The sequence below is a fragment of the Sitophilus oryzae genome, unplaced genomic scaffold (genome assembly GCF_002938485.1).
Source record: "Sitophilus oryzae breed Bouriz unplaced genomic scaffold, Soryzae_2.0 scaffold_808_pilon_pilon, whole genome shotgun sequence".
NCBI lineage: Eukaryota > Metazoa > Arthropoda > Insecta > Coleoptera > Curculionidae > Sitophilus > Sitophilus oryzae.
The window spans coordinates 641,938-666,793 of NW_022147426.1; the positions used below are offsets into that span (position 1 = coordinate 641,938).

The 24,856-nt window shown below is 31.1% G+C and overlaps 1 protein-coding gene across 1 annotated transcript in view; it reads right to left on the minus strand.

Annotated features, from left to right (window-relative positions):
- The window catches only part of LOC115888877 (acetylcholine receptor subunit alpha-like), a 164,666-nt gene that overhangs the window by 14,234 nt on the left and 125,576 nt on the right, over nucleotides 1-24,856 (minus strand). The window contains exons 5-6 of the mRNA XM_030908745.1: nucleotides 6,597-6,712; nucleotides 171-339 (exon numbers count right to left, since the gene is read on the minus strand). Coding sequence (XP_030764605.1) covers nucleotides 171-339; nucleotides 6,597-6,712 — 285 coding nt within the window. The remainder of the gene's footprint in view (nucleotides 1-170; nucleotides 340-6,596; nucleotides 6,713-24,856) is intronic.

The following is a 24,856-nucleotide window of genomic DNA, read 5'->3' on the forward strand; positions in this document are numbered from 1 at the left end:
AGGGATACGCTACCCCCCAAAGACCTTTATTAACTTTTCTGAATAAGGTTTTTGCTCTCAGAAAGTTTAAGCTCTGGATATTTCCTTGAAGGAATTTGAGGAATAACAAAATTTTATTGAGATTTATAGAGATGCATAATATTTGTTTTATAATTAAAATATCATTATACCTTTTCGCCGCTATCTGATGGCAAGTAGAAGGTAAGGACTGTCAGAAATGATATGCCCATGCACGGTATGATAATATTGACCGTATAAAACAACGTTTTCCTCCTCATCGTAATGTTGAATGTTATATCCAAATAAGGCTCGTCGCAACAGGTATAAAATTTTTCATTTCTGTAAATGAAGTAAATAAAATGATAGGGTATTCATAAAAAATATACAGGGCGTCCCAGAAATAAGTGCAAGTATTTTAACTGGTAGTATAGTTCGATCCCAGAAACACGCTCATGAAGTTTTTTTGCGAAAAACAACATGGCTGATTTTATATTTTTCATGACACTTTCCGGAAAATATTGAAAAACTTTCGAGTGCTTCGAGAGAATCCAATGTAGCAATCTCCTACGTTATGCATATTCTGTGTGTTTATAAGTTCACATTTTTAAATTTCTGCAAGAAAAATACTTAAATTAATTTCATTCGCTGTAGTTTTTTAATGAGTGTAGATTACTATTCGACTATTGGACACAACCATCCAGGAATCTAAAATCAATAATAGACTACGTCATAGTAAGACAACAAACGACACTTCAGATAAATGATGTACGACCATATAGAGGCATTACATGTGGATCAGATCATTACTTAGTCAAAGCTAAAATTATATTCCCATTCAGACGCGACAAAAGGGAGGAAACCAATCGAAATTATGAGCATACCAACGTATTGAATCTAAGCGATATAATCTGGATAGCCTAACAACCGAGAGTACCAGGCAACTTTACCATAAAAGATTGGATGAAAAACTAATAAGTATAACTCAGAACAATAGCGTTGAAGAAGTATACGCAAATATTCTAAGCAGTCTTCACAGTGCAGCGGAAGAAGCTCTTGGATCAAGAGCTCAGGTTCAAAGTAACAACGTATGGTGGAATGAAGAAATAGATTGCTTAATTAAGGAAAAAAAAACGCGTACAAAAAATGGCTAAGTAGTAAACAACAACAAGATAGAGTCGCATATCTAGAAGTTAAAAGAACAACAAGACAAAAAATAAGAACTGCAAAACGAGAAATATGGGATAAGAAATGTCAAGAAATAAATGCCTATTTGGGAGGAAGGAAGTGTGCCGAGTCATGGAAGTTCATAAACCAAGTCAAAACCTCAGAAAAATAGACGGCCAAGCTACAATTAATACCAATGAATAAATGGAAGGAATACTACGAAGAACTTTTAACGGCAGGAATACGCCACAATATCACTTACAGAGATAAATATTTCCGGAGAAGTTATTAACATCGACATACCGCAAACGAAAAAGCCAGTGGCAGCACTGAAAAATAACAGAACCCCGGGACCGGAGAATATTCCAGGTGAATTGGTAAAATGTGGAACAGAAAAACTATTTAAAGCCTTAACCTGGTGTATAAATAGATTCTTGAACGGCGCCCCAATACCAAAAGAGTGGAAAATCGCCTATATATCCTCAATCCACAAAAAGGGAAATAAACAAGTGTGCTCCAACTATAGAGGTACATCAGTAACAAGTACCCTAAGTCGATTATACGGACGAATCCTTAGAGATTTAATAGAACAGGAATACCAACAACAAGAAGAGGAGGAACAATCTGGTTTTCGGACTGGGAGAACCTGTACCGATAATATTTTCTGTCTGAAACAACTAATAGAGAAAAAAGTAGTATTTATCAGGAGACACACCTCATGTTTATTGACCTTCACAAAGCATATGATACCGTTCCAGTTAACAAACTATTCAAGGTACTACAGGACACCAACATTAACTACACCTTAATTAGAGCTCTGAAAAACTTGTACGACGAATCGACATCACAAATTAAAATAGGCAACACATTATCTGGAAGATTCTTTGTCAATAAAAGTCTACGACAAGGATGCTGTGTTTCTCCCACATTATTTAAAATATATGTAGCAAAGGCCTTGAGACAATGGAAGAGAAAATGTAATGGAATGGGCATTAATCTCCCTCAGATGCCTGTCTCTATACCCTATATATCGCCAGATGATCAAGTTCTTATATAACGATAAAGATGTGTGAAAACTCTCCATATATATCTGTTTTTGGCAGTTGTTTTTATATCCTTCCATGTTGACCCTACTTGTTGAAGCTCATCCAGTATGGAACGTCTCCATGTTTGAGCAGGTCGTCCTTGCTTTCTTTTTTCTTGGGGATTCCACTCCAACGCTGATCTCGCTATATTACTATCAGGTTTCCGCAAAGTGTGACCTATCCAACCCCATTTTCTTTTGAGGATTTCAATGCCTACTTCTTGTTGGTTTGTAAGATGAAGCAGGTCGGTGTTACGTATGGTGTCTGGCCAAAAGATTTTAAGTATTTTCCGCAAGCAGCGATTGATAAACACCTGTGGACGGTTGATGGATATTTTTGTCACTCTCCATATCTCGCAGCCATATAATAAAACTGGTATGACGTTGGAATTGAATATTCTTAATTTTGTTTGTATGGAGAGTTGACGGGAGGTCCAAACTGATTTTAGTTGACCAAAGGCTCGCTGTGCCTTCCTGATCCTGCTGACAATATCCGCGTCTGCGCCACCGTTTGCTGTTACAATACTTCCCAGGTAAGTAAACTCTGTTACATTCTCGACATGTTTGATTCCTACATTGAATGGAGTGTTGTTGTTTGTATTAATGCGCATTGACTTTGTTTTGTCGATGTTTATGCTTAATCCTACTTTGTCTGCTTCTGTTTTTAGACGTCGGAGCATCATTTCCATGTCTTTGAAGGATTGCGTTGTGAGACAGATATCATCAGCATAATCAAGATCCGTCAGATGCGATGTCAGAGTCCATTCTACTCCCCTAATGTTTGCTGTGGCTTTAGTCAAAACGCTGTCGAGCACGATATTAAATAAAAGCGGCGATAATGTGCAACCCTGCTTTACTCCTGTCCCTAAGATAAAACTGTCGCTGGTTCTACCGTTGTGCAGCACATTGCATTCTGTATTTCTGTAGAGTTCCTTGATTATATAAATTAGTTTTTCCGGAACACCTTTTTCTTTTACAGTTTTCCATACCATCGCATGGGGGATACTGTCAAAAGCTTTGACGAAATCTATGAATAATAAGAATAAAGGTGACCTAAATTCTATTGACTGCTCTATGATAATGCGCAATGTGTTAATATGGTCAATGCACGAGTGGTTCGGTCGGAAACCAGCTTGGTTCTCTCTCTCAGAGTAGGCTCTATATAGGAGTTTAACCTTAAATGAACTATAGAGGATATTATCTTGTGAATGGTGTTTAACAAAACAATACCTCTCCAGTTGTCACAGTTAGTGGTATCTCCTTTTTTAGGGAGTTGAATAATGAGACCCTGTTTCCATTCATCTGGGATGATGTTAGATACCCAAGCTCGTGTAATTAGAGGACTCAGTATGTCTGCTGCTGTGCTAGGATCTGCTTTGAGGAGGTCTGTAGGGACGCTATCGGGGCCGGCTGCTTTATTGTTATTAAGTGTTTTAATAGCCTTTTGTATTTCTGTTTTCGTTGGCGTGTCGCAGTTGATAGGCATTTCGATTGTTGGCTTCGGTTCCTCGTTGTCGAAATTTTGTTCACTTATTGGTCCAAGCAGGTTGCTGAAGTGTTCTTTCCATCTGTCAAGCTGTTCTTCAGAGGATTGAAGAAGTAGTGGTCTGCCGTCTTTGCTTTTAATAACTGTATTGAAGTTACTACGTTGTCCACTCAGGCGTTTTGTTATTTTGTACAGTTCCCTCATATTGCGTTGTTCTGCGGCTTTTTGTGCCTCGTTTGCTAGTTGTTCATGCCAAGCTCGTTTGTCCTTTCTGGCTGATCTCTTAACTGCTCTATTCGATACTTGATATTGTTGTTGTAAAGTAGTTTTGGTCTCGTGAGTTGAAGTTGTATTTATTCTTTGTTTTATCTGAGCTCTTTGTTCTATTAAGTTCCAAGTATCGTCGCTAAGCCATTCTTTGTTTTTTATGCGTTTTGTGCCTAATGTCACTTCAGCAACGGTTTTAAACAAGTCTGCTGCGTCGTTCCACGAAGCTACGTTAGTATTCTCCCTTTGTTGTTTGAGCTTGTTCTTAAATTTCTGGAGTTCGTTAGGTTTTCTAAGCTGTTCGATGTTATATTTCGGTCTTTTTGCAAAATTTTTATCTATCTTTTTTAAAAGTTTAATTCTCAGTTGACCCACCACTAGAAAATGATCGCTTGCAATGTCTGCCTCGCGTCTGCTTCTGACATCCAGTAATGAGCTCCTCCATCTTTTTGAGATCAGTATATGATCTTGGCCAGATGTACCACCCCTTAAAATACTAGCACTTATTTCTGGGACACCCTGTATAAAAACCCTTATCCAGATTTAAAGAAATAAAGTTGAAAGCGGTAGAATACATTTTATACAGTTTGACCACGGCATATAAATCACACGGCAGGCCAACTCGCTTTGGCGGGAACGCTACGCGCATATCCTAGCGCACGACGCCATTATGGGTGCCAGCAACAGAAATTAACCAGTGTCGTAGTCTTTGTCATCGAGAACATACAGTTACGGCAGCTTTGAGTCAGTAGCGTGCGGTTTAATTTATTTCATTCTTTTCTTGAGTGATATATTTTGTTTTTTTATGTTTGTTTATTGTGTGTGATATATTTGGTTTTTGTAGTTTAGTAGTACAATGGAAGTCCGAAATTCTTTTAGTTTTAATACTCAGTAATTGTCTACGGCATTCAAAGTAATTTTTATTATTAGGTATCCTGCCAAAATGACAAACAAGATTCATTTCTAAATTGCTGTTATTCTGATTATCCGTATCTATTTTTAATTTTTATGGAAAGCTCATGACAATTCAGAGAGAAAAGAACAGAGGTCTCGTTGTTTTTTATAATAATGTTACGGATTCCGACGTAAACAATAAGGTCTGCCGTTTTTAATAAGATGTTTGCCAGATCATTTTGGCAATTTTCAGTACCCGTGTGTAATATTCGAACACAAAGTTTTTTAAATGTTCTTCTAAACTGGATGAATTTATCCTGGATGGGAATAATGATAGGTTTACAAGATATTGGAATTAAAAGAATTACAGGAATTACACGATAAAGTTGTCGTACCAGATTTTTATGAGTGCAACTGTACACTCAAATCTCGCGACAAGTCCATAATAAAAGTTTATTTTTTTTCTTTTTAATGTATTTAAATAAAACCTTGTTTTTAAAAAGAGTTTTTTTTCTTAAATTTATTTTTTACTTTTTAGTTATGCTGGTTTCTTAGTGCCACACACTTAAACTCAATTCTTTTTTTTAAATAACTTCCTATAGGCATCCCAATAATATGTATATCGATTTTCATTAAAAAAGGAGAACTTAAAAAAACAACAGCTGTCAAATTTGACAGTTCAAATGTGAGACAAATAAAATGAAAACCGACTATGGGGTAGGGAGCATCCAATATATCAACTTTGAGATTGACAACTTTGAAATGTTTTTGACAGTTGTCAAATTTGACAGCTCAATTTTTTTTCTTTCATTTTAACCCATGGCCATCCTATATATAGATTTTTATCAAAATCGGACAACTTTGAAATTTTTTTGACAGCTGTCAATAATTCGGATCATGCTTTGCAAGAAAATGTATTGTCATCGGGACTGAACCTACATGCCAAATTTCAATTTCCAATGAAAGGAAGTGCTTCTAAATATTTGCCCCGAACAAACATACATACAAAGCAAGTTAAATAAAAGCTTGTAAAATAAGCTAGGGACTGCTTTCCATTGGTAGAGATACCTCTTACCATAACAACATTAGACACCCGAGCTGGTTTAAACTCTCTGTTCCCCTTCTGGTCCTCAAAACCTACAATATTATCACGACCACTATTATAAAATAAATTGCACTTGATGATATTATTATTACATTATGGTGAATATTAACAAAATTTGCTATGTCTATTGATGGACATAATTTGTACGTAGCCTCTTTAGATTGTTCAATAGATATTTTATTGGGTATTTCTTTAATTCTTGTTTGTAACTCCTGGCGTGTTTTTTAATTTTAATTGTCTATTCTCTACAGTTAAATGTTTAATTGATTTTTTCATTGTTACTTTTCGAGGAGTATGCGCGGTTAACGATTCATTTATTTAGATAAAAGTATTGTGTAAATAAAATTCAGTTTCAGTCAATTACAGTATTTTTTTTTAATACGACCCTGTCTATCAATAGTTTATTTTCTGGGAATTTTTTTGATACGTTTTAATCCGGCCCTGACTCGGCACCCATAATGGCGTTTTCAAGGTCAAATTTTATAGAAATTTAAAACAATGGGATCTGGGCAGAGTTAGCCTGCCGTGTCCTTTATATGCCGTGGTTTGACTATAAGTTATAAAATCCGTTATAATAAAATTATGTCGCAACTTACCTCACTGCCGGAACTTCTAATATGTCCCACTCTACGGACATATAAAATTCGGACAAATCCACTCCGACGTCAACCACATTACTTCCCGCTTTCTCGTCCATATGCCTCAGATCCACCTATAAATTAACAGAAATTGATTAAATTTTACCAACGGCTTCCCACGGGATTAATAGAGAAAATTTGATTGAATATTCTAACAGTCTAGGGTATTAAACACATTAAAACACATATAAAGCTAGCCTATGTACAATTTTTACAATTATATGTACAGATTTAATTAATCAATATATGTATAATATTAACATAAAAAAGAGTTGTAAAGTATTTAACAACAAAATAGCAGCAATCCCTCACGTGCTTGGACAAGCTATATTCATATAATCGAACAAAATTATATACTTCGAAGTCTTGTACAGGATAGTTTAGTTTTCTGTAGCCAGACTCTATAGATAATAGAAATACTTATTTTAAGAAACTTCTACTCCAATATAAGGGAAATAAATATGATTTCATTTCATCGTCTTGTATATTTAATAAGATATACTTACTTTCTTAAAATAAATGTTTCTATGGAATTCTGTTACATAAAACTTCACTTCTTGTTATACAGGGTGGTCTGAATTGTATTCGGAAAACATCGGCAGATAAGAATATGCAAAAAAGTTTTTATAAATGTATGTCGTAAAATGCTTCGTTTCGGAGACACAGGGCGTAGAAGTTTCATTTTTATTCCAATTTTTTCAAAATCATTTCTGAATTAATCTTGATATTTGGATGAAAATTGGTGTCTTTTTGTCATGAGAATTCTAAATCCAGACAGCAATTTTTATCCAAATATCGGCAATAGTTGAGAAATTATTTGGAAAAAAACCGAAATAAAAATAAAACTTCTACACCCTGTATCTCCGAAACGAATCATTTTAGGACACGATTTTATATGAACATTTTAACTTATTTTTATTTGCAGTTTCCCGAATACAATTCGGACCACTTTGTGTATAGCATACATACAGAAACATTTTAAATTTTTTAAATTAATTAAATGTGGATTTATTTAAAGACCATTCACTAATTTTATAGATAGTTTATCAGATAATTTTAATCAATATTATATGTATTAGTGTATGGTCGTAATATTTATGTTATTGTTTTAAAATTAATACAGTATAAATTTACTTATACAATTCATAAACATATTTTTGATTTACTAAACTAGTTTTATTTATAGAAAATTCTCATTAAATTATCACAAATAATAATTTATTTTTTAACAGCCCTAAATAGATTTATGAAATGATTACTCGAAAGTAAGCGGCTACAGAAAAATTGTTAGTTATGTATAGCGTACACAAACTTGGAAAAGCCATGTACTGGTTCATTTGATTTCTTTTTAGTTTCTGATTTAGGTCGATAGTTTTTAAGAATTCTTTTATGTTAGTAACTTTATTTATAAAGAGTTTTAAATGAGCGGTTGATAAATGAAGTAACGGCTAGAAGCACACTGACACAACACATACGACACTTAAATACTTTACTAGCGAACGAATATACTGGTTATTCAGATTTTCATAGAATACAAGGTTTTTAACGCAACTATGGTTCATTGAGATTTTTTTTTAAGATTCAGTTTAGATACAAATGTATAAATAGGATTTATTTTTCATATCAACATAGGTCCGATTCTATTTTGTTTCGTAGCTAAAGGGGTATACATCACTTTGAATAAGAAGACTAAGGAAGGAGCATAATGCTATCCATGTATTTATGCATGGTGGGCGGAAAAAGCACCATAAAAGCTTTCTAGGGTGGGGATCCTTGACAGTTCTGTTTGACGATTCATTTGACACATTTGAATTTGATTTGAAATTTTGTGGATTTGTCAGTCTTTACAGAGCTTATTTTATGTTATTTATTATTTATTCTACCACTGATAGTTGTATAAAGGTAGTAAATCTAGATGGAAATTGTGGCAGAACTTAAATTAACAGTGACACTATCGCCAATCATCAAAAATGGTTATCAAAACGTTTTCAAACTATAATTTGTTATATGAACTTTTATTAGACATTCCTTTTGTTTGTGGCCCTAAAAATATAATGTAAGTCTTTTATTTTTGTCATCATTTAAGTACCTATTTATATTTACTCCATTTACAAAACTTTGGGCGTATTACGTTGGTTTTGTTTTATTATAATAAACGATGTTTAAATATTTTACTTATAAATAAAAACTTTAAATAATAAATAATATTTACACATGTTTGGCTTTAATTTTATTTAATAATTGTATAAATTATACTGTTAAATCCTATTTTTTACACATCACAACGATACTTGTTATTAGTATTGTTGAATTTGTGTAAAAAATAAGATTTAATGATCAAATTTAATTATTTTAGAGCAAAATTCAATAAATACGCTCATTTAAAAAGCCCGCGCTTCGATCCATTTAAAACAAGCCCTACTCAATAGATGGCGCCACTTCTGTAGGACCATTTTTCAGTATGGCAGAGTCCATTCTTTTTCTAGCTAGGTATATTCTTTGCTTTATTCTTTAGTATACATGTCTTATTTTTTTTTCGATTTATTATATTATTCGATTTCGATTTATTCGAATATTATAATTTTCTTCCATATCCTGTTAGTAATTGGAATTAAATTTTGAGGATAAAAGTTACTATAAGTGCTATTTATTTCAATGCTAAAAGCCAAAAAAGTATCGATCTTTATTCACCAGGGACGTGGATATGGGTTATCCCTAAAACATCTGTCTAAAAAAAACATGTGGCGCTACTGAATTTTTCTCTTGTTAGCACAGTTGTGCAGGCCATTTAATGCCGATTAAAAGCTGTTCCTTGAAGTAACTGTAATTTAACCTCCCGCAGCTACGAAAAAAAGCAGAATCGGACCTATGTTAATAAAAGAGAACTCTTATTTTTACGTGAGGAATGACACATGTTTTTTGAAAAACCCTGTATATAATATCTATAATTTTTTTATAAACCGGCTTCGTAGAAAACGTAAATATATTAAATACGTTTAGCGAATTAATTATTCTTACCTTAATTTATCTATTTTTTTTATCTAGAAAACATTATTTTTTTGAACAGTTATTTTACTATATTAAAATTTTTGAGTGTACCTGGAACAATAATTAGGATATTGAAGGTTAATGAGATACTGCCTCTGGCATTGGACCGATTAAAAATATACTCTTCTTTAAGGCAAGTGGTGATAACAAACATTTCCAAAAATCATATAATTTTTTTAACAAAAAAATGTTGCTTTAATATAAATTTAATATTCTCAAACACAGTCCTACACTCCAAATTCGAGAATCTTTATGAAATTGTACGAAAAAAAAAAACAAAATTACAAAACTATTTTTATTACAAAATTTAATAAAGAAAAAGCTAGTCCGAAATCACAGTTTTACTACTTTTAGAGAACAGATACTGTGACTTTTTTTTACGCTGGAAAATTGATAGGTATTCCATAAATATGCTACAAATAAATATAGGAAATCACCGTTTCAAGTTTATATTGAGATATTTCACGGAAAAATAATATAAGTAAAGTAAATGTAGCCTTCTACTTAGTAAAGCGTTTTTAAAGCCAATATCTACTTCCAAAATAGACCTCATACTTTCTAATAACTAACACTATTGACATGAGAAAGGTATAAAATATACAGTGACTCAAAAAGTGTTGCACTGTAAGTACTTACTACATTAAAAACTAATGTTACATCTTTGTTTACATCTTTACATGATCAATTAAACATGCAGTATCAAGTAGTATTTTGCACCAGTTTATTCAATATACGCTCTCCGGTACGAAAAACGGGCATCTTAAAATTTTGATGTATTTTAATGTTTTATACAGGGTTGTTCACCACATACGACACGGAGTATTGTAGCTAAACGATTAGATTTTTACAAATTGTAAGGTTTGGGTTCGTTGAAGGACTATTAGAGCTACAATCTAAAAATATTTTTACAAGATACAGAGTGTCCCAAATAAATAAAAAATATCAAAGTTGTATTTTTTTAAATGGAACACCCTGTATATTATTGCATTTTTAGTTTCTACGATTAAAATAAAGGTAAATTTGATTAAGGTTTATTAGACTTAAACCTTACCGTTTTAGAAATATTTTCAATTTTGCGAAATTGCAGTATAAATTTTAAGGCTTCATTTCTCCGAGGATATCAAAGTTTTTAATACTAAATATTTACTGAAGTTTATTTATTGGTCAGTTATTGTGTTGCAATAATAAAAATTATACTACCTTATACAGAGTATCTAAAAATTTATTTTAAATAATTACTAGCTTTAAACGGCAATAACTTATTTAATTTAAATAGAACACCCTCTATATTTTATGAGAATCAGATGCACAATTTAATTGTCTATCAAACTGTATTATACCACTTCTTACCTATTCCTTCAAGTTTTCGTAGAAAATGCATTTTCTTATAATTTAGACCTCATTTATCAATATATCCATGGAATATTGACATTTTAGATTGTTTTTAAAACAATAAATGTACAAAATGTACAGGCTAGTAATACTATCGTTTTTAGTAAAACGATAATATTACTAACCCATTTATGTCACAAAAAGAAAACTATTTAAATCTTTATAAAAGAGTATACCATTAATTAAATATACCACCAGTATTTCCGCCCAAATACTAATTAACTACATACTTAATTGTGTTCGTTAATAAATTATTCTAAATAAATGTGGATTTGAATCAGAAATCAATATAATAATAAGTTATGAAAATGAACGTATCTGTTGTTATAAATAAGCATTTATCAAAAAATGAAATATAATTTTTAAGGTGTTACTTTTTACCACACTGTCTAATACACATACAAAACTCAGCTTTTTAGTATTTGTGGCAATTATTATTAATCAACGCAAACAGTCAGTTAATGTAGTTTGAATACTGGAATCATATAAATTGGTTCTCTTTAACAAATATTTAAACAGTTTTTTTTTTATTTATTAATGAAATATATCGAATTATATCGACAATATTAGTATCTGTATTCTTTAAAAATATAGTACATCTTTAAAAATAATCTAAAATGTCAGTATTCCATGGGTATATTAATAAATAAGTTCTAAATTACAAGAAAATGCATTTTCTACGGAAACTTAAAGAAATAGGTAAAAAATGGTATAATACAATTTGGTAGACAATTAAATTGTGCATCTGATTCTCATAAAATTTACAGGGTGTTCCATTTAAATTTAACAAGTTATTGCCGTTTAAAGCTAATAGTTATTTAAAATAAATTTTTAGACACTGTATATAAGGTAGTATTATTTTTATTATTGCAACACAATAACTGATCAATAAATAAACTTTAGTAAATATTTAGTATTAAAAACTTTGATATCCTTGGAGAAATAAAGCCTTAAAATTTTTACTGCAATTTGACAAAATTGAAAATATTTCAAAAACGGTAAGGTTTAAGTGTAATAAACCTTAATCAAATTTACCTTTATTTTAATCGTAGAAACTAAAAATGTAATAATATACAGAGTATTCCATTTAAAAAAATACAACTTTGATATTTTTTATTTATTTGGGACACTCTGTATCTTGTAAAAATATTTTTAAATTGTAGCTCTAATAGTCCTTCAACGAACCCCAAACTTATAATTTGTAAAAATCTAATCATTTAGCTACAGTACTCCGTGTCGTATGTGGTGAACAACCCTGTATATTGTGTTTTAGAGGACCGATTTTGATGATTGAAAGTACCCATTTGTCAATTACACGAGGGAACACAAAATGCTGTTATTTTGGTGAAAGTTTAGAACACCCTGTAGAATATGTTAAAAAGCAAGGAATATAATTTTATCATCTAGGTGCATCTTTTCTCGTTGGTTTATTTTTTGATTCATCTCAATAGCTTTATTTTTTTGGAGATATATGCTTTTGAAGAAGACACCAATATTTTTTCATATTTTTTACATTAAATCCATGCCTTCGCGTTTGGTCCCAGTCAACAGACCTATGTAATAGTGTTTATGATCATGGTTTATGATCTATGTAATGTCACTGTCATTGAAAAATCACATTCTTAATGTCTGTTGGCTGTTGGGCAAAGATATACTAAAAAGTCAAATAATCTCGCTACATACTGCTTAAAAAATCATAAAAATCGGCACACTACAACACAATGTATAAAACTTTAAAACACATTAAAATTTTTTAGGTGTCCATTTTTCGTACCGGTTTGTGTATTTTTAAACGTTTCCAGTTCTTTGTGTCTATTATAATAAAAATAATAAAGCAAATGTAAGAGAGCGGCAATCATGAGGCCAATCCTATAAATGTACATTGTTCTAACGATTCTCTGACAAACCCTTTTACATCGGTGAATGACAGGAAAGCTGTATCTTATCCCGAAGGGCCTAACCAATTGCCCTTAAATTTACGGCGACAACAAGCAAATCAAAATAATTATTTAGCCATCATTCTCACGGTTTCTGCTGCTCCTGCTGTGGTGCGGACGGCCGTGTCAGTTGCAGGACTTTCGCTAATGACATTTAACTTTTGATCTTGACGGCTACCAGTAAACTAAGACCTGGACCCTAAAACTTTTTTAATTATTTAAAAAGCGGTTGCTCTCGAACTATAATATGTTTTGTCATTGCTCCCATAAAGATAATTAAAAAATATATTCTTATACAGGATGTCCCAATATTCAGTGAGCATCAAACGTAAAAAAACATATTAAGATATTTTAAGAACCCTTATTCCGATTTGAATGAGATTTGGGGTGACTATGTTTTTTTAAGTGCTGTCTTTTCTAATTGATAAGTATAAGCTAAGTTATAGGGGTGAGCTTCTGAATATCTGAGTATCACCCGCTATATTCTTATGGTATCTATTAACACTGAAACAATAAAACATCTAAAATGATAAAAAATGAATATTATATAATATGGCCTAACATTAACGCATACTAATACATACCACCACAAAATGATTTAAGAAAATGTTTATAAAAAAAAGGTCAAAAACATGCAGGATCCATGCAGGATAATAATTGTTTTAAAATTGTTTCTTAAACTATATGCAACATTACAATGGCCTAGAGATGACAAAATTGAAACAAAAAAAATAAAGTAACAATGGATGATTTGAAATTGATTTAAGAAAACGACTCTTAATAGTCGTGTATGGGAGTTTCAATATTGTGTAAACTATAATTAGTTTTAGAATACCGGATTTTAGTACATATCTTTCTGTTAAAGTGCTGATGAAACTGAGAACTTACAATTGAATATCGTTATGATTTTTGACTGTGATGAAAAAATTACGACCTTTATTAATAGTGTTTTCGTCCACATAAAATTCGAATTTTATTAATATAGAGTGTAATATTTATCATAGCACCTAGTGGGCGATGTTTGCATGTACAGCTGGTTCCAATAAAATTGATTACGATATAAAACATATACAGGGTTGTTCACTACATACGACACGGAGTATTGTAGCTAAACGATTAGATTTTTACAAATTATAAGTTTTGGGTTCGTTGAAGGACTATTAGAGTTACAATTTAAAAATATTTTTAAAAGATACAGAGTGTCCCAAATGAAAAAAATATCAAAGTTGTATTTTTTTAAATGCAACACTCTGTATATTATTACATTTTTAGTTTCTACGATTAAAATAAAGGTAAATTTGGTTAAGGTTTATTACACTTAAACCTTACCGTTTATGAAATATTTTCAATTTTGTGAAATTGCAGTAAAAATTTTAAGGCTTCATTTCTCCAAGGGTATCAAAGTTTTGAATATTAAATATTTACTGAAGTCTATTTATTGATCAGTTATTGTGTTGCAATAATAAAAATAACACTACCTCATACAGAGTGTCTAAAAATTTATTTTAAATTATTGCTAGCTTTAAACGGCAATAACTTGTTTAATTTAAATGGAACGCTCTATATATTTTAGGAGCATCAGATGCACAATTTTATTGTCTATCAAATTGTATTATACGACTTTTTACCTATCCCTTCAAGTTTTCGTAGAAAATGCATTTTATTATAATTTAGACCTCATTTATCAATATACCCATGGAATATTGACATCTTAGATTGTTTTTAAAGCAACAAATGTACAAAATGTACAGGCTAGTAATATTATCGTTTTTAGCAAAATTATAACATTACTAGCCCATTTGTATGCAAAAAGAAAACTATTTAAATCTTTATAAAAGAGTATACCATTAATTAAATATACCACTATTATTTCCGTTCAAATACTAATTAATTACATATTTAATTATGTTCGTTAATAAATTATTCTAAAAAAATGTGGATTTGAATCAGAAATTAATAAAATAATAAGATGAAAATGAACGTCTCTGTTGTTATAAATAAGCATTTGTCAAAAAATGAAATATCATTTTTGAGGTGTTACTTTTTACCACACTGTCTAATACACATACAAAATTCAGTTTTTTAGTATTTGGAGCAATTATTATTAATCAACGCAAACAGTCAATTAATGTAGTTTGAATACTGGAATCATATTAATTGGTCCCCTTTAACAAATATTTAAACAGGTTTTTTTGTATTTCTTAATGAAATAAACAAACTATATCGCCAATATTAGTATCTGTACTCTTTAAAAATTTGGCACATCTTTAAAAATAATCTAAAATGTCAGTATTCCATGGGTATATTGATAAATGAGTTTTAAATAACAAGAAAATGCATTTTCTACCGAAACTTGAAGAGATAGGTAAAAAATGGCATAATTCAATTTGATAGACAATTAAATTGTGCATCTGATTCTCATAAAATATACAGGGTGTTCTATTTTAATTAAGCAAGTTATTGCCGTTTAAAGCTAGTAATTATTTAAAATAAAATTTTAGACACTCTGTATAAGGTAGTATGATTTTTATTATTGCAACACAATAACTGATCAATAAATAAACTTCAGTAAATATTTAGTATTAAAAACTTTGATACCCTTGGAGAAATGAAGCCTTAAAATTTTGACTGCAATTTCACAAAATTGAAAATATTTCAAAAACGCTAAGATTAAAGTGCGGTAAACCTTAATCAAATATACCTTTATTTTAATCTTAGAAACTAAAAATGTAATAATATACAGGGTGTTCCATTAAAAAAAATACAACTTTGATATTTTTTATTTATTTGGGACACTCTGTATCTTGTAAAAATATTTTTAAATTGTAGCTCTAGTAGTCCTTCAACGAACCCAAAACATACAATTTGTAAAAATCTAATCGTTTAGCTACAATACTCCGTGTCGTATGTGGTGAACAGCCCTGTATTTCGGGCAGTATATTCTATGATACCTGTCCTCCATTTCTCTACTCATGTCATGCTGACGTTCTGAAAAATGTATTTGCCACGTTGTCAAAAGCAAAGTTATTTTATACAATACTACAATAACCCTAACATGTCAAAATACTTGACACATAAATATACACTGCTCAAATATTCGAAATGAATGTGTAAAGAGTCCTATTCATTTTTTTTTGGAACCAGCTGTACCTATGACATGTGTCTAGCTCTAATTGATAATCTATGAATAAAGATAGCCGTTTGACAGAGTTTAACTAAACCGTGTGTTATTTTATTGCTCTAATGGTATTTAATTTTTTTTATTCTGATGAAGAAGCCAAGTTGTTGTAAAGTTTCATTAAAAACCATTTAGTAGTTTTTGTGTGAAGTAAGAGTAACAAATAGCCATACTTACAAACACTTTTGCGTTTATAAAATATATCTACGGAATACCAGTCCAGAAAGAAATTCTCGGTAGATAGATACTTTAGAACCAATTTCGCTAACAAACAATAAACACGTCTAAATGAATATCTCGCATAGTTTAACAACGCCTAATATTTAGCAGTGCAAAACTTTAAACTTTATTTTACTTTGTAGGGATAGTCGCAGTTTCTAAAAAGATGTACGTGCCAAAATCCAGCTTACTGAAATTTTTAGAAACAACCATTGAAATTATACTAAAAATGTATTAAGGAGTATAAAGTACGTATAACTAGACAAATAGTATGTTTTTCAATTTTATACCTTTCCCAAACTTGTGTACAATATGTATATATACAAGAATTATCAATAACTTTTAAGAATGCTAAACATATATAAATCAGTCAACTCCAAAATCCAGCATTTTCAAATCTAAAGTCAGTACAGTTTGGCATGCCAATACAAAATGTAGGTTATTCATATCATCTCGATTTGTTATTGATACTTGCGGTAAAATATAATCTAATTAATTTGGATGTGATGTTCGATTATAATAAAGCATTTTTTAAGACAGAATAAAAAACTAAAAAGAAAAAAGATAGTCCTTACAATAGAGTAAATACACAAAGTACACTCACCGACACGAAATACGAGTACCTTAAAATTTTGATGTATTTTATAGTTTTATATATTGTGTTCCAGTGTACCGATTTTGATAACCCTTTAAGCAGTTTGTAGCTAAAGTTCCCATCTGTCAATTAGAATTTTTTTTTATTAAATTTAGAATGAGTGGGAGGGGGTTAATCACTTCGACCTTACAGATCCATTGTGTCCCCCTTTCTTGAATCATAACTCATCATACAGTCCCAGGGCCTTGACAAAAGCCAGTATCTGGGACGGTTTTATAGAGGGTAGTTCTCCATCTCCAATATCAGTCGTACCAAAATTCATGGCACGAATGGTTGTCGTCTCGGCGCACTCAGTGATGAGGTGTACTGGTGTTTCACCATCTTCCCCACAGAATCTGCATTCGCCGTTTCTTCTTAGTTTCAGTCTACTGAGGTGTTCATTGAGGAGACAGTGTCCTGTTGAAAATCCCGTGACAATCCGAAGATTGTTCTTACTCAGACCCAGGAAGATCTGTGATTTTTCTTGATCATAAGCCCTCAGAAACTTCTTCGAGTGTCTTAGACCATTGCAAGATTTCCATCCCAGGTTGCGGATGGAATCTTCCAAGTTCTTGAGTTCCGCCTTGAGTTGGTTACCACTTGGAAAGCAGAACGGTTCTGGTCCAGTTAGTGGAGTGTTCGCTCCTTTCCTAGCTAGATTATTTGCTTTTTCATTGCCTTCTATCCCTTGGTGAGCAGGCACCCAGAATAGGAGGACTTTGTTTTCTTTGCCTAATTTATTCAGCTTCTAATGCATTCTTTGACCAATTTCGAATTGATTGATACTGAGTTGATCGCTTTTAACGCTGCTTGACTATCAGACAAGATGGCTATTTCTTGTTTCCGATAGTTCCTATCTAAGATAAGTTGTACGCATCTTTCGATAGAGTAGATTTCTGCCTGTAGGATACTAGGGTAAGTGCCCATTGGTTCGGAGTATTTAGCTCTCGGCCCAAACACTCCGATCCCTGTTCCCGTATTGGTTTTGGAAGCATCAGTATACCAAGTTATGGTATGGTCTTTTAACTGCTGGGCAAGCGTTTCGCTCTTCCAATCCTTCTTATTGCTCAATACTACATTGACATGTTTGTCAAAGTTGTACGTTCTTGGCATATCGTCCACTGGGAGTTGCAGGAGTGGTATTTCCTTTTTGAGGGTGTTCCAAGCCCCTGATCTGACAATTCTCCCAGTACTAATTCCGTTAGTGACCATTCTAATCATTGTCGCATTGGCATATCTACCAATGACAATGTGCATTGGTGTTAGATCTAGAATGACCTCCATTGCTGCTGTTGGACAGGTCTGTCAATTATACGAGGGAGCACAAAATGTTGTTATTGTCATAAAAGTTTGGAACTTGGAACACCCGATGTTAAAAAAGCAAGGAATTTGAAAATAATTTTATCATCTAGGTGCATCTATTCTTGATTTGAAAGAAAAATAATTTAGCTACATACTGCTTAAAAATCATCAAAATCGGCCAACTAGAACAAAATATATTAAATTTTAAAATTCAAAAAAATCTTACAGTACCCGTTGAAATAAATGATTTCAATTAATCTTTATTCTTGGGAATTGAATAGCCAAATAACTAGAAAACATCTTGGACCCTTTTTATTTAGAGATTAGTAGATTTATCTTAAAAAATACTACGAATAAACCTAATATACGTTCATAATATCAAATGTCAATCATAAACCAATAAATTGTGAAAACAATGAAAAACACGTTATGATCATAACATTCGTATTGACATGCCGTCATCAAATACTGAAAACAAAAATAAAAAATATACTTATACATAAATAATAAGATTAGCATCGAATAACAACAAACGAGTGATAACCGCTGCCTAGAGCCGGCAGGATTCGAACCTTGAACCCGTCGTACGTCCAGCTGCCCAGCTTAAGCACGCAAGTTTGCACGTCGTACGGGAAAAATTCGACGTCGATCGCACAGGACGATTTGTATATGGCGGGCGGTTGCCAAACCACCAGCCCGCTATTGTATACCGTCGCTTTCGTCATTAGGGTTACCTCGTAGTTGCCGTCGGCACTGCAAAGAATACGGGTTGGGAATATAGATTGAAAATTAGTGAAATTTGGGGGCCCGCGAGGACCAACCGATCATTGTTCTGCATTAAGACCTGTAAGAGACTGGGTTGGATAATCTTAGTCTGGGGAAAACTTTGAGGCAAATAAATTAACAAAGAAAAGTATCTAAAAAAATGTAAAAAAAATAAAAAATTGTGAATCTTTTAACAAAGACCGCAAGGTATACTTCTCCTATCTTTAATAAGTGCCCAATTATAATGAATCCGTATATTTCAGCATATTAGTTACTAATTTGTTGTGCAAACATGCTTTAAAAAATGCTGCTGAGCATATTACTTCCGGTTCTCGTAAGTTATCTTGTGAAAGTCGATATATTACCCTATTCACTTTTTGAGTACGTATAATTAAAGAAAGTTGTATTAAATATACAGGGTTGTTCACTACATACGACACGGAGTATTGTAGCTAAACGATGAGATTTTTACAAATTGTAAGTTTTGGGTTCGATGAAGGACTATTAGAGGTACAATTTAAAAATAATTTTACAAGATACAGAGTGTCCCAAATAAGTAAAAAATATCAAAGTTGTATTTTTTTAAACGGAACACCCTGTATATTATTACATTTTTAGTTTCTACGATTAAAATAAAGGTAAATTTGATTAAGATTTATTATACTTAAACCTTACCGTTTTTGAAATATTTTCAATTTTGTGAAATTGCAGTAAAAATTTTAAGGCTTCATTTCTCCAAGGGTATCAAAGTTTTTAATACTAAATATTTACTGAAGTTTATTTACTGATCAGTTATTGTGTTGCATTAATAAAAATAATACTACCTTATACAGAATGTCTAAAAATTTATTTTAAATAATTATTAGCTTCAAACGGCAATAACTTGTTTAATTTAAACGGAACACCCTGTATATTTTACGAGAATCAGATGCACAATTTAATTGTCTATCAAATTATATTATACCATTTTTTACCTATCTCTTTAAGTTTCCGTAGAAAATGCATTTTCTTGTAATTTAGAACTTATTTATCAATATACCCATGGACTATTGACATTTTAGATTATTTTTAAAGATGTACCAAATTTTTAAAGAGTACAGATACTAATATTGTCGATATAATTCGTTTATTTCATTAAAAATAAAAAAACTGTTTAAATATTTGTTAAAGAGGACCAATTAATATGATTCCAGTATTCAAACTACATTAACTGACTGTTTGCGTTGATTAATAATAATTGCTCCAAATACTAAGAAACTGAATTTTGTATGGGCATTAGACAGTGTGATAAAAAGTAACACCTTAAAAATGATATTTAATTTTTTAATAAATGCTTATTTATAACAACAAAGACTTTAATTTGATAACTTATTATTATATTGATTTCTGACTCAAAAATCCACATTTATTTATAATAATTTATTAACGAACACAATTAAGTATGTCATTAATTAGTATATGGGCGTAAATAATGGTGTTATATTTAATTAAGGGTATACTCTTTCATAAAGATTTAAATAGTTTTCTTTTTGCATACAAATGGGCTAGTAATATTATCGTTGTGCTAAAAACGATAATATTACTAGTCTGTACATTTTGAACATTTGTTTCTTTAAAAACAATCTAAAATGTCAATATTCCATAGATATATTGATAAATGAGGTCTAAATTATAAGAAAATGCATTTTCTACGAAAACTTGAAGGGATAGGTAAAAAATGGTATAATACAACTTGATAGACAATTTAATTGTGCATCTGATTCTCCTAAAATATACAGGGCATTCCATTTAAATTAAAGAAGTTATTGCCGTTTGAAGCTAATAATTATTTAAAATAAATTTTTAGACATTCTGTATAAGGTAGTATTATTTTTATTAATGCAACACAATAACTGATCAGTAAATAAACTTCAGTAAATATTTAGTATTAAAAACTTTGATACCCTTGGAGAAATGAAGCCTTAAAATTTTTACTGCAATTTCACAAAATTGAAAATATTTCAAAAACGGTAAGGTTTAAGTATAATAAACCTTAATCAAATTTACCTTTATTTGAATCGTAGAAACTAAAAATGTAATAATATACAGGGTGTTCCGTTTAAAAAAATACAACTTTGATATTTTTTATTTATTTGGGACACTGTATATTGTAAAAATATTTTTAAATTGTAGCTCTAATAGTCCTTCAACGAACCCCAAACTTACAATTTGTAAAAATCTCATCGTTTAGCTACAATACTCCGTGTCGTATCTGGTGAACAACCCTGTTGTATAAACAAAATAAATTCAAACTACAGTAGTCAATCAATAAATTTAGGAAAAGCAGTAGGCAGGTGTATTAGGAATCAAATTAATTTGTACATGTTCTCAAACTTATTCGCTCTATGTATACCGGATAGTGCATTGTCATTGAAAACACAGGAAATTCCATGCAAATTTTAAACTGTCCAAATAGTTATTTTTTAAAGAGCTGCCTAGTCTGAATACACATGCCAAAGTTGAACATTGTTGTACAAGTCGATTTTAAGTAATTCAAGAAAACTGCATCTATTTTTAAATTAACTCAACAGGTAACAACGCAAAACCAGTCAAATATTAATATACCTTAAGTTGTCAACCTATGAATTTATCATTGTCAGATGTAACTTGTTGTGCGGTCATAGACAAACAAATAAAAAGAGACTGACAAATCCCATGGTAAAGAGTGGGACAACGTTCCCGTAGCGCAACTCAGAATAACAATTTTGAAACCAATTAGCAGGACCATAGCAGAACATACGTCTTTATTGCTATCTTTCTTTATTATGTGTGCTTTATATGAAAAAGAAAGAGACAGGTATAAAACGTATCGTAAGACATTATCGCATATTCTGGCTGGAGGGAAATTTAAATTAGCCATTAGTAGTATTCATTCATTCTGAAACTGAAAATTTTCACTTAAACTGATTTATTCCCTATACCACGTAAAGGGAACGTGGTGTAGGGAATAAATCAGTTTAAGTGAAAATTTGCAGTTTCTTTCAGAACGAAAGAATACTACTATTATAAGGGAAATTATAAAAAAAGCAAAAATTGTACTGTTTTATAAACATATTTATTTATACATAAAAATAAATGAACTCTGTATAATATAATAACAAAAAATAACAGTGTTTATTCCACCCACCTACCAATTTTAAATGTAGAAGAACTGACCGTTGCAGGAAACGATCGGCCAATTTTTTTAAAGGGCATTAAAAATCTCATTTTCGAAAAAACTGCCTAATTGCAATAACAAAGTGAATATCCAAGCAAAGAAGACTTTACGAGAATCATGATCCTGAACCATTTTCAAGTCCAGTTTTAATCCTAAAACAAAAGTAAAATAGGTATATTAATAAAGTTTCTGGTTACTATAACCAAGCTATAAACTCTCTACACAAAAAATGAAAAAAATTAATTGTATTAATTTGTTATGTTAAGAGAGGTTCGAAATATTTTTGACACTACTACTTCTACTTTTTTCTTAATAAGATGATAAATATAACTACTTACTTTTATTTTACCGGGTGTCTTTAACATATCTATCAGAGAAAGGGGGTACCAATACATATAAAAAAAATAGATGATACTGGCTCCTGCAGCAAAAAAAAAATAGTAAAACCTAAAATTATAAGTAACAAAATATAAATACCTATCTGGAACAAAAAAAAATTGTTCCCTATCCATATTCATTCCAGTCAATAACATGGAGAGTTTAGAAAAAAAGGCAATCACCAAAAAAAATGAACAAATATGACGAATTGTCATGATGTTGTCATCTTGGTTGTCATGATAACGAAAACGAAAAGCGATTGTTCTAATTCCTATTAAGAAATTACGTTTTATATGGCTGCTTCTTTCTCTCTTGTTATATTAGAATGAGATAGTGGGCCCAATAGACGCAATGCGCAGATCAACATAAATAGAACGAAATTTTGCGTTCTGAGTTGCGCTACGGGAACGTTGTCCCTCTCTTTGCCATTTAATTTGCCAGTCTCTTTTTATTTGTTTGTCTATGTGTGCGGTCTACATAGTATCTACGCTTAATATCCCCGAAATATATTCTTGTAATTTAAAACTGACTGTTCGAATGAGGCAAAAGCCTAACGTTTAGAAAATACAATTTGGACAGTTCGAAATTTGCATGGGATTTCCTATGCTTCCAACGACGATGTACCACCCGGTATATTATTAATAAAGTAAATAGTAATAATATAAAAGAATATTGGGAGAAACTAGAAGGGTTATAGAGAATATTAAAAAAATATTCTAGAAAAGAAAGTCTGAAAAATATTAAAACATTTTCGAATTCTTTACAAACTTAGCGGATAAAAAAAAATAAGTCAACACACTTTCTTTTAAAATACTGGATCGGTATTTTCTAATACTGGAAAGAAAACTGTCGTCGAAAAAACGGCGGCACGTAAATTTCAATAGAAAGAACTTTTCCTCGACTTCGTTTCTCAAGAAGTTCGAAATTTGTGTGAACTATTTTAGTTCCTTTGTGTCAGTCGTAAGTCGCAGAGCAAAAAATAGAACTGGACAACCGCGGTGTATTAAATTTATTGAAAGAAACTTTTAAATCGTAACGAAATGTTTAAACGAATAGATTTATGAAATAGATATTTTGTAAGATTTTTTTATTTGTAATATATCTTTAGAACAGCGCTGTATTGCATACAAAATTGTCCTTAGGGCCATGACCTGTTTGAAAATTTATTACGTCCAGTCAAGCGGTAAGAAAAATACGTTTGCCTTTGTTCATTCCATCTTGCATTGAACAATTTATTCATAAATATTTTATTGGCCGAAATAAAATATTGGCAATAATCATTCTATCAGGTAATGTTACATATCATGATTTGATTCCTAATGCAAATGCATACAAAAGAGTGTTTAAGCTAAACAAATTTGGAACTTCCATTGTCTTTTTAATTAACGTACTAACACAATATTTTAGACAGATCTATTTCTAACCTATATTAGTTTATAGTTTTAAACAGTGTCATACTCAGCCAAAATACGATAAATACGACAATATACAGGGTGGTCCGAATTGTATTAGGAAAATTTCGGCAGGATATTCTGAAGATAAAAATAAGTTAAAAAGTTCGTATGAACGTCCTAAAATGCTTCGTTTCGGAGATACGGGGTGCAGAAATTCCATTTTTATTTCGACTTTTTCCAAATAACTCGAGCTAATGCCGATATTTTGATGAAAATTGGTGTCTGGCTATTTTCTAACATGAGAAATTCGATAGATAGATTTTAACCGTTTTTTACGAAAAAAAGATCCCTTGGTAAAAATCGCTACGAGTAATAGTTCTCAAGATTTGGAATCGAAATAGTGAATACATATTATAATTGACAAAGATTATACAGGTTGACTGGATAGTCATTAGTTTGAAATAACAAATTTGAAATGTTTTTGTGCCAAAGATTCGAAAGACACGTTTTATCGATTTTTCTTCTAGAAAAATTCATGATTAGTAAAAAAAAAAGTTATTAAGTTTATTATCATTTCAGTTAATAACTATTTAGTCAACATGTTTATTTTTTGTCAATAATGACATGTACTGACTATGTTTATCCCACGTATCTTGAAATCGGTTGCTCGTGGCGATGTTCAGAAATTATTTGGAAAAAATCAACATCAAAATGAAAACTTCTACACTCTGTATCCGATACGAAGGATTTTAAGACATACATTTATACAAACTTT